Source organism: Merops nubicus, unplaced genomic scaffold (genome assembly GCF_000691845.1).
Source record: "Merops nubicus isolate BGI_N331 unplaced genomic scaffold, ASM69184v1 scaffold7335, whole genome shotgun sequence".
NCBI lineage: Eukaryota > Metazoa > Chordata > Aves > Coraciiformes > Meropidae > Merops > Merops nubicus.
Genome location: NW_008607634.1, coordinates 11,808 through 23,877, shown reverse-complemented (window position 1 = coordinate 23,877; position 12,070 = coordinate 11,808). Strand labels below are relative to the sequence as shown.

General features: G+C 39.7%; 1 protein-coding gene across 1 annotated transcript in view; it reads left to right on the top strand.

Moving 5' to 3' along the window:
• Positions 1–11,745, top strand: part of LOC103772669 (transient receptor potential cation channel subfamily M member 3-like) — an 87,742-nt gene extending 75,997 nt beyond the window's left edge. The window contains 4 exon segments of the mRNA XM_008940009.1: positions 1,006–1,156; positions 1,741–1,940; positions 3,087–3,219; positions 10,296–11,745. Coding sequence (XP_008938257.1) covers positions 1,006–1,156; positions 1,741–1,940; positions 3,087–3,219; positions 10,296–11,745 — 1,934 coding nt within the window.
• Positions 11,746–12,070: the final 325 nt, after the last annotated feature.

The following is a 12,070-nucleotide window of genomic DNA, read 5'->3' as shown; positions in this document are numbered from 1 at the left end:
GAGCCAGTGCTGAGCACTGTGAAAATTCCTTGCTTAAACTTCTTTTTGATGGGAACAAGGTGAAGCTAGATATAGTGCCGCACAAAATTTGCTAAGATGTTTTGTATATGTAAGCTGCTTCTTCAGTTATTTTCTTGAAGAGCTAATTACAGAGGTACTTAGGATCACAAGGACTGAGGCTAAAAAGACGTAAACTGAACAGACACTTGCAAATACAGATCATCTGCCAGAGCGCATGAAAGCATGTAAAAAAATAAGCAAAGAAAACTATTTCACAACGTTTTCCCTCTCCTTGCTTCAGTTCTGCAATATTAATATTGAGAACATTTTGGATCCAAAGTATTCAGGGAAGAAACAGGTGGCAGCTCTGCTGCCTACATGTCCTTTTACCTGTTTAGTAAAGACTCGGTAATCTTCCCCACTGTTTCTAGGCATGTAGTCAAAAGTCCTTAATAACAGTGGGTCATTATGACTATGTCCCAGAGGGTTGCAGGGCAGTGCAGTGCACAGCAATAAATGTCTACTTGATAATTTATTTTCATGTACTTCTTTTTCCTTATGCTATTTATCACATCCCTCTACATCACTCAAAAAAGACCAAGCTTTCATCATTAAAAATGTAATCCATAAGCCTTTTTCCAGGATTAAACATTTTTATCATTTTATTTGCACAGCCACTAATTACTGCCAGAATACCATGATATTTTAGCTATATGCAACCAGGCAGATTACTCACACCATGCCTGTCTCCTGCAGTTTCTGAGGGGAGTATCTTTGTATTCATGGCAAACAATGCACAGTAACAAGAACTTCTGCTTGTAAAATCTGTGATATCAGGAGCAGGCTTCTTGAGGGGAGCATCAATGCCACTGTTTTTTGGAAGCTACTGCTTTGACAGACAGGCATTTATAAATATTTAAGTATTTCTGTAAGAGGCACTGAAAACATAAGATTCATTCCCATTTTGTGCCTTTTTTTTTCTTTTTTTTTAATTTTCGTTCCCAGCTCCTTGTGGTCAAAATGAAACCAGAGAAGATGGCAAAATAATCCAGCTACCTCCCTGCAAGACAGGGGCATGGATCGTTCCTGCTATCATGGCCTGTTACCTTTTGGTTGCAAACATCCTTTTGGTGAACCTTCTCATTGCTGTTTTTAAGTGAGTGGCAAATTGCAAAGTATGGACTCTGGGGGGACGGGGGGTGGTGGGGGAGGAAGTGTGGACATTATTCACAGCCTAAGAAGGCGGCTAAGCTGAAGACTTTGGCTGAGATCCAATGTCAGAGGATGTGATGATGAAAGAGCAAAAGAGGCAGTAGCTTGTCCCCAGGGAATGAGGGAAATGCCAAGTTCTTCACATTGTCTCATTTCCAAGGACAGCCACCTGATGGGAATCAGGGCAGAGAAGCCAAAAAATGTAAAGTTCAGTTACGGCATCATTCACTTCTGATACAGAAAACAAGAATAAAAGTACTGTCCTGTCTCATTGCGTTGTTGTAAGACTCAGTAGTGGTACAGAACAGGCATACACAGTAGTAAGATATGTTGAAATGGCTGATTGCCACTGTGCTTTGCTGAAGCACAAACTTATTAATTTCTTTGGTTCTCCTTCCTCTCTTTGTTACAAGGAAACATTTACTGCTGTTACTGAAATGTGTCTAGTTAAGCTGCTTTCATATCATCTTTGGTAAAATACCCAAAACCATTTCAATCTGATGTTATTTTCCTCTTCTTGCTTACTAGCAATACATTTTTTGAAGTGAAATCCATATCCAACCAGGTGTGGAAGTTTCAAAGATACCAGCTGATCATGACGTTTCATGAAAGACCTGTTCTCCCACCACCTCTGATCATTTTCAGCCATATGACCATGATATTCCAGCACCTCTGCTGCAGATGGCGGAAGCACGAAAGTGACCCAGATGAGAGAGACTATGGATTAAGTAAGCCTTACACAATTTACAGAGTGGGACTTGCTAGTACCCAGTGTCTGACGTGAATGAAGGCTGAGTCCAGCACCTTGGTAACCTTTCCATCAGAGAACTACTGTTAACTGCAAAAATCTTACCTGAGTCAGTTTTACCTGTATTGCCCAATCCTTAGTTCTCAAAACCCTAAAGAAACTATGTTCCGGGAATTTCTGGGGTTGTTCCCCACTTTGTTTTTCAAAGCAAAGGGGTTTCTTTTGCTGCTGCAAGAGGCCTGTTACTGCTGCAGTTCTTCTAGTCCATCACATATTCAGATCCATTCTATTTCTGAAAATAGAGAGGGAGCATTCCTACTTTTGGAGCAAACAGCACATACTTCCCCCCAACACACTTTCTGTCTAGATAAGATGAGAGATGGTGAGAAATAATTATTTTGAAGACATATGTCCTCTCCATGACACTGACTTAAATTGAAGTAGTTTCTCCAGATGCCTTAATGTGAATCCCCATAAGCATGGTGGAAAACCTGTCAGATTATTTCGATGACACTTTCTCTCCTCTTCTCTGAAGTTCTTCAAAGTAGATCTCCACCTCCCCCAGTGTACATGACAGACACATAGAGCTAAGGGATCTCTTCCCAACATTGGCCCATGCCACAACCCACCTCTCTATAAGAAGGGATCTGGGGCCATGTGATGGCACCAGAGGTGCAAGTGCAACCAATCTGCTCTCCTCCCACTCACATCACACTGTCTGACACAGCCTTTGCTGCTGCTTGCAGATATCAGCTCCTGCCATTTCAAACAGACCCTGCAGCCCCCGCAGTTTGCTAATGTAATTGTATTTGTATTAGGTTACAGGTGGGCTTTGGCTCCCACTGTCTCTCCAGGACCTGACCAGCAGCTGTGTTTAGATCTCATGCAATCAAAATATATTCATATTTGCTTAGCACTTGCTGCTTAACTGTTTCCATCTCCAGAAGCATATATAATTGAAGCCACTAATTTGGTAATTAGCTACATCTATCTGCTTTCATACCAAAATGCTACATAAATTTGAAGCTGGATTTTGAAGGTTTAGTCCATGAATTCCACAGTAAGAACACAGTTAATTTCATGGCTTAATCTTCAACAAATTCACATTTTTCCATTGTTTCCACAGAACTTTTCATAACTGAGGATGAATTGAAAAAAGTCCATGATTTTGAAGAGCAGTGCATAGAAGAATATTTTAGAGAAAAGGATGACAGATTCAACTCCTCCAATGATGAAAGAATCCGTGTCACTTCAGAAAGGTGCACTTTTTTTGTTTATTCTCTCATAAGCTGATCTGGAAATGGTTTCTGTTGCCATTCTCACCCCTCATTTCTTTTTCTTGAAAAGGGAAAAAATTGGGGTATTTTTAAAAGTCTTAACTAAAATGTAGAGCAATAAAAGATGGTGAATTTTTTTTTTTTTTTTTTTTTGCTAAAGTAAATGTTCCTCAAAGTTTTGAAAATGCAACTCTTTTAACCAGTTGTATTAGAACACAGCTGACATAGTGAGAAACACAAATTATTCTTGCATTTCAGTTCTTAAAGCAGAACTTTAGAGCACAAGTGGTCAGAACACAGGGGGAGAGTAAATGAGAGTTTTTCAGTGAAAACTACAGCTTTAGCACTGACCTGCAAGGCATTCAGATAGAGAGTGAGCATTGTTTCAGCATGGCCTCGCTAGGCAAGCTAGTTTCATTGAAAGCAACAGGGATCTTGAAATTACTTTAAAAGGAGCAAGACCTTTCACTTAGCACAAAGAAATGCACAAAGGACACAGGTAATAGGTTAATTTAGTAGAAGTTGGCAGTCTTCAAATTTGTCAGTCCTAAAAATCCCTAAGACTGCCATTCTGCTTTGGTACTTATATGCTTCCATCACGCAGCAGCTGAGCAACAGAGTTAAATATCAAGAACATAGTTTGGTTTTTGATTCATAGCACTGTTACCAATAAATATTTTAGGGCAATGTCCAGTCAGGTAGTCACCAAATTTATGAACCACCGAATATTCCATTCCATGAGTACTCTAACGGAACATGCATAACATAGGTCAGGTGAGTTGTCGTTGTAATTGATCACACAGATTACACAGAACACTCTTCTCCTCATACATGATCTTCTAGCATGGCCCCTGGTGCAGCTATGCCTAAAACATGTTTTCACTAGGCAATGAAACACACTTTTAATTTGGTTTTGAAATAAATCTATCCCAGAGCAGGATTAGCAGATATAATACCCTTTCATCATCTGCATTACTGAAAACACCACTCCTAAAATGCGTATTTTCGAAAAGGGTATTAAAGGGGGAGTATGGTAAGGCATGGAGTGGTTTCCTCACAAAGAATGGCTAAGTAACCCAGCTCTACATGGTCTGTAAGACATAAATGAGGAATGAAATTATAGAAGTCTATAAAATTAGAAGTGCAAGGCAACAGTGAGTAGAAATCAATTGTTTGTTTGCTGTCTCTCCCAGAACAAGATACAGATGAACAACGGATAGTGTAGTAGGAGCCCAGGTTCAAAATAAACAAAAATAGATTATTTTTTAATGCAGTAAGTAGAAGAATAGAGCAAAGGCCTTGATAAGGTCTTAAAGAAGATGATGATGGCAGCTAAAAGTCTGTATGGGTTCAAATGGAGACTAGACAAGCTTATGGAAGAGAAATGCTGTAAGGACTGCTAAATACACAGAGATCAAACTGAGCCCATGAAATGCCTGCACAGAAAATGTTTAGAGACTGGAGACTATAAGGGGGCAAGAATTACATGTGCTTCAAATTAAGACAGTGGGCTCAGTTGATCTGTGGTCCAACTGAGTATCTTTTTTTTTTTTTTTTTTTTTTTTTTTTTTTTTTTTTTTTGTGTTCTGGTAGTCCGGTGGTCAGAGAACTAACCCAGAAATCATAGGTGCAGGTTCAAATCTCCATTCAGGCATAGCTTTCCTTTTGGTGGTCAAGGAAAGAAATGGTATATTTGAAGTCTCTGTAAATAAGTAATCCATCTGGGACCTCCTCTACTTTACACAAGTGCTCTAAGTTCTTGAAAATGAATACATAGCAGTCTGCCTTTGCACTGTGTGCTGGCCCTGTTTTATAGAAAAAGATCCCTTATCTCTATTTTCAGTGAGCAGTTTAAAGCACCTGGTTCCAGAAGAGAGTGCAGGATTATGAATCCTAAAAGAAGATAAGCACCTGAGTCCCACAGACAAATAGTTCTTTGAAAATCTGTTTACCTTAGCCAATAGTGTAATGTGGAAACCAGCATGCCCCAGCTCTATAAAGGAGACCCAGGTAGCTACCCCATCAGGCACAGAGGGCACTCTGAGACCCAAGCACTCTACTAGAACTTGGAGCAATGAAATCTCAAGTGAATGCAGTTCTCATTTCATAATAGCTCTCTTCTTTTCTTGCCAAATCAACTGCAATGATCTACCACACAAGGCAAGTGCAAATACTTCGAAGATCTGAGAAATACTTTAAAGATCTTTGAGGAATCAGTATCATCTAAGTAATAACACACGTTTTAAAAACTGGAGCCCAGATCTGTGATTTTGTCTGCAGTTATGGCCAGGGAAGTATCCCTTGAAGTGTTCTTAATCTAAAATATAAAAATTCCTTTTTATAACCCATGGAACATTCAGATACCTAAAATACACATTTCCATTTTATAGTCTCTATATAGAGATATCTTTGTCCAATTAATAAACTGTAAAACAAAGAAAACAGAGAAGATGCAAGGCTACATGGTTTCTCTTCCAGAGGGGATCTTTTCTAATCACTGTGAAACTTGCAGCTTTCAGTGGCACATTTTGAGCAGCACAGACATGCGTAATATGAATAAAAAAGATTGCACTATTTCTCTTGGTCTGGCATGAAGCCACTAAAACAATCTCTTCAGTAGGCATTTTTTTCCATATGAACAGGTCTCATATCTTTCAAACTCAATGCAGAACCTCTTGTTGATTCCAGATGGAGCAGGATCACATCCTAGTAGTGTTTAAAAAATATATTTTTAAATATTATGTCATCTTTGGTACTATATGGTGTCCATTACTATAGAACCTTAACACTTTGAAGTGCAATTACACTAACAGCATCTGTGTGAATGAAGACATATTATCTTGATTTCACAGATGGCAGGCTGAAGTGCACGGAAATATGTTTGGTTTGGTTTGGTTTGGTTTGGTTTGGTTTGGTTTGGTTTGGTTTGGTAAAAGGGCTGTTAATGAGTCTACCAGATCCAACCACACATGTCACAGAGTGACAGTAAGAAAGGTCTGTGAATCCGCATCATCTCTCTGTGGTCACGGAGTTAAGTGATCTTATGCTCTAGGTGGGAACAAAGCCAGGACAACCCCACGTTCCTACCCTGCAGAAACCACTGCATCTGGGAAAACAGGCTAGCATTCATCAGCAATGGTTTACCAAAAGATCTCAGGCAGAGTACCAATAGCCTGTTACAGGCTTGGGAACTGCTGTCCAGTTTATTTATTTATAATGTGTTTTACTTAAAGCAAACCATTCTACAGTCATCTACAACAAACAGGGTGGATACCCCTGTAAGTGACTGTCAGTGTCTACAGTCTTTGCACCAGCTGATAGGGATTTTGAAGTATAAATGATGCCTTAAAAATGGACATAGGTCTGCAAAGGAACTTGTAAACTTAATTCTAGCATTCAGTTAAGAGGTCTACTTCTCAAAAAGTGCCAATCATTAATTAAGTTATTGATAAACTGATGTGCAAAGGTTAAAAATAAATATAACCAAAATGAATGCCAGCAAAAGCCATCATCTTCCAAAACATAATTTTAAAGTTTTATCACAGGTAATATAAAATCTTTTCCAGGTTCCCAGTTCCTATTTTTTCCCTGGTTACTGAATATTGTCCTCAGATAGTCCATGTTTGTTTTCACTATTAATAATTTTTGAGTTTCAGCAGAATACAATTGATGAACATTTTACACGCAGCCTTCTCTTTTTCTGTTCTCATTCCCATCTGTTAGGATGGCTTGGCACCTTCTCATACTTTGGATAAATCTTGCTGTAAGGAAGAGCACAGGTGCAAAGGAGACATCATACATGGATATTGTGAGATTTGCCAAAAGGTTTATACTATTTTCAAAAAACATGGAAAAAAAAGTCCAAAGCAAAGCTTGGGCATTCTTATTTTTAAATAGGGGTTTAGTTCAAAGCTGTTCCTGAAGGAAATACAGCTCTAGCTATCTATTCACTGAGTGCAAGACAATTAACAATGTGGGAAAGTAAAAAAAAAAAATCTTCACTTATTAAAACTTCTTATGGACCAGATTATGACTGTATTTCTCCAGAACATATTCTCTTATGTCCACAGTGTTTGGCTGATGTGATTTTATCATGTTTCTGGTAGGATTACTCCCAGAGCATGGTGCTGTTCTGCATGATGAATGACTGCAGAGTTGAACATTAATATAAGAAAATTTCACAAATTAGAAATATATGTATTTATTAAAAAATCTTGGAGTGGCCTTACGCAATATGTATTTTTTAAAAAGTGACTGAATTCAGCTAGTAGCTTGGGATTTGGAGGAGATCATTATCATGCCAGCTTTATTTTTGTGAATAAAACTACATAATCAGAGCCTGTCCAGTGTAAATAGATATATGTACATCCCAATGTCTGTGCACATCTGTGGTTACTCCTGTTTTCTGAACACAGACTGCGCTATCCTTATCTTGTTGAGTTTCTATATAAATTTCCCACTACTACCAATGTAATCACATCCGTGATTACCTCCATAGCAACCAACAGACCATGTAACTCAAAAGTCTCCCTTTGTTTTGACCAGCAGTACCACAAGTCTCACACTCTGTGCCTCTGGCACGAGCTAATAGATCATGTTCAGGGAAGGCAGGACAAATATATCAACATGTACCAGCAAGGTATGACTCCAGGTTCATCTTGGGGTGCAATAGTTTGTGTTCAGTAACACTGCACAGGACTCACATGAATCCAGGATGCAGAATTTATCTCTCTATGGAAGGTTCTGCTCATATTTCAGATGTAAATATGTAACCAAGTGCAATAATTCAACTGGCTATGTTTGTATTTAAAAAAAAAATGAAAACAATTGCATTTGTGTACATCTCTCAAAGCAAGAGGAAAACAAACAAACAAACAAACAAACCCCCCAAGACTATCCATTTATCTGTTATAAATTCCTTCCATTTCTTTGACAGGTGGTTTGTGGGGTGAATGATTTTTGTTGGTCATAATTTGAGCATTCTCAAGTAAAATCCAGGAGGTTCCTCAAGTGTTCCATGTACCTCACAGCCCTAAAATGGTGATCTGCTCTTCATTTTGGAGCAGTTGTTACAGAAGATCAATGTGTGATGAGGCACTCAATTATTAGCTGATAAATATTTCAAAAGTTTAATTGTTTTTATGAAATAGCAGTTCAGATAACTAATAATGTGAGGGAAAACCAACTGCTTCCCACATAAACTTCTTTTCTCACTGTAGAATTATGTCCTGTGCTTGCAATAATGTTCAACTGTTTTGCTGTAGAAGCTGCTAGAACTAGAGGTGGACTGGTGCTTACATGATCATAGGAGGAGTCGAATGAGATTCTTTAAAACTACTGGCTCATTTATTAGCAGTGATTACCTGGCCATTCATCTATTGAAATCAGATCACAACAATGCAGCTGCTGCTTCACATTTGATTTTCTGTGCCTGTGCTCTCAAAACTCAGAACCCTCAACAGAAAAAGCCCGTATTTCACAGGAATGTGAGACTCGCTGTAAGGAGCAGCCTCACCCTCTTCCCTCTCCTCTCTCCAGGAAGGTTTCTGTTGCTCATCACCATGAGGCAATCAGACCTCAGTGTTTTACCAACTAAAGTTCTGTGCATTAATTAACAGAGCATTAATGCTGCCCAGTACTCATTCATTACTAATATCTGGTTTTCTTCTGGGCAAGTAAGTGTGTTTATATTGTTGCCAGTTCCAGGTCACTCATCCTGTTGATAAATCAACAAACCATAGAAGAAGATGATACTTATCTCATCAGAGTCCTGGCTATGACTGATAGGGTGCCTATTAATATTTGAGTGTGAATTGCAGGCAGACAGGAAGAGACTTGTGGGAAGTGTGGAAATCCTGCCATTTGGTATTTGCCACTTCTCTGTTCAATTTTTCAGTGTCTGGTGGAAAGGGGAAAAACAGAATTGTAATCTTAAAAATCAGGCAAAGAAACAAAGATAGTTATATAAATGTGTTGCTTTTAATATGTCTTTGGCAGATAATAGAGATCCTTAGTCTACCCTAGGGATGACAACCAGAGGAAATAATTATGAGAAGAATTTTCATATGTGCTAAAGGCAATTTCATTGTGTAAAACTAGAGGACTGCATAAAAATACCTCAGTAGAGATGTTTTTAGAAGCCAGAAAACTGAAATGGTTGAAAGCCAGTGGAATAAATTAGTACACTGTTCACCTTAAAGTTGAAAACATTTTAAAATTAGACAGATCCATAGTATAGAAAAGATATACTGAAGTTTAAATTAGGATCACACATGAATGCTTTAACTTTTTATTTATATATTGTGATAGGTAGCTAATAAATAACTTTAAAATCCATCATTTCAATCCCTGAACTATTAACACAAACTACTCAAAGCACAATTACAGTAATGGAGCAGTCTTGGTGTGCATACCCTATTGCAGGGTGTATTCGGTTTGATCAGTGTCCTTCTCCCTGCAGTTTTTGTGCATAATTTACTTGATATTACTTACATTCAATACAATAGCTGATACTTTTTTTTTCTATAAACCTGAGCTAAAAATTAATCAGAGAATGAAGAAACTATCTCCTTAGGTCCACACAGCACTAGATGGTGTAAACCTGGAGTGTACATCAGGAAGAAAAAAAAGGGGGGGATTACTCCATTTAGTTCCTGCAGTTAACTGTGGTCCTGCCTATGTCATAACTGAGGACAACGTCATGTGGTGGCTCTTCTAAGTGCTATTCATTTGTAACAATCTAATTAGAAATTTTTTCAGCAGAGAGGCAGCAAATCATAGTAACATTTCTGTAGTAAATCCTGCCCCTGGAATAGGGCACACACAGAACCCCGTCTGTGTTATGAAGCAGACACCCTTGGTTTAACGCACTGGAGCAGTTTCCTGAGTGAGTGATATTTGTTTGCTGAACCTCTTTTAGCAGAGTTCTGAAGCATATGAGGTGGTGTACATTTGCTTTGAATTTTAAGGCTTGTTTGTTCCCATTTGTTTTGGTGATCTATTAGCTGAACATCACTGTTTTGTAGAAATTAACCTGTTTAATTTTCCCCTTCTTTAAGGGTAGAGAACATGGCCATGAGACTGGAAGAAGTAAATGAGCGAGAGCACTGCATGAAGGCCTCTCTACAGACTGTTGACATCAGGCTTGCACAGCTGGAAGATATGATGGGACGAATGGTGACTGCCCTAGAAAAACTGACCGGCATAGAGAGAGGTGAGACGACCAAGATACGATCCAGAACCTCATCTGACTGTACTGATGCAGCCTACATTGTGAGGCAGAGTAGCTTCAATAGTCAGGAAGGAAATACTTACAAGCTTCAAGAGAGCATAGATCCCACAGGAGAGGAGTCCATGTCCCCAACGTCTCCTACAATTACACCTCGCATGCGAAGCCACTCTTTCTATGCAACAAGTATGAAGGACAAGTGTGGGTTGGAAAAGCTGGAAAGCATTTTTAAGGAAAGATCTCCAAGCCTGCATCGGGCTATCAGTTCACACTCAATAGCAAAAGAAGTAAAGGTTCCCTTAGCCCCTGCCAGCACTTTGTCAATTGCCCCAGACTCCAGGAGGCCTTCATCTTGTATAGACATCTACGTTTCTGCCATGGATGAGCTGCATTCTGACACAGAGCCTCTCGACAGCTCCATAAATATTCTTGGTACTGGAGAGGCGGCTCTGCAGGCTCACATAGCCTCTTCTATTTTAGCTAACAGTGCGTACATTAGCAGTACACCTGGTGAAAAAATTTCTGGCAGGAGTCTTGATTATGAAGAAACTTCTGGAATAGAAACAAGAGCATTTTCTTCAGAGTATTCGCAAATCACAGAGTGCCAGATCCCTTGGGATTCAGACCCTCCTTTGTATCACACTTTAGAGCGATCTAAAAGCAGTCGTTATCTGGCGACAACTCCATTTATTCTGGAGGAAACACCAATTGTGAAATCTCACAGTTTTATGTTCTCTCCATCTCGAAGCTACTTCAGCAGCCTTGGTGTCCCAGTCAAAACAGCAGAGTACACAAGTATTACAGACTGCATAGACACGAGATGTGTGAGTGCTCCCCAGGCCATCGCAGAGAGGGCCAGTTTCCCTGGAAGTCTTGGGGGCAAAGTGGAGGACTTGGGATGCTGCCACCCAGAAAGAGAAGCCGAACTAAGCCACCCAAGCTCTGATCATGAGGATATTGAGGCCAAAGACAAGAAGGGGGTCCCCGTATCTCCTCAAGATGGCAGTGCTACAAGAACTCTAGCCAACAGCATCCCGCTTCCAAAAATAGAGCGGGCCAACAGCTACTCTGCAGAGGAGTCCAATATGTTGTATGCACAGCACACACGGAAGAGCTACTCCATCAGCGACAAACTTGACAGACAGCGAAATGCAACAGGCCTGCGGAACCCCTTCCAGAGGAGTAAGTCCTCGAGGCCAGAGAGCAGAGGGGACAGCCTGTCCATGAGGAGACTGTCAAGAACAGGAGCCTTCCGCAGCTTTGAAAGCAAGCATAGCTAGGCCAAGACAAAGCTCACCAGCAGTCTAACGGTCATCTGCTCTCCAGTCCGTTTTTCTTAGCAGAATTTAAAAGAAACCCTCATGTCACCCCATGACAACTGCGGCTGGCATTGGCCACTGGTCAAGGGAGCACATTGTCAATCTCAGTATTGCCCACTGAGTTGTAGCATCTTGACCCTGTTGACATTTGCACTTAAGGAAAAAGGGAGGGATGGAAGCTTTACAAAGACTTCAGTAAACAACAGGAATAACAATCCCCCTTTATGAAGCCACAAGAAATAAATTAGTAGGTTCAGAAATCTGCTTTTTATTAGGAGGCATCCTA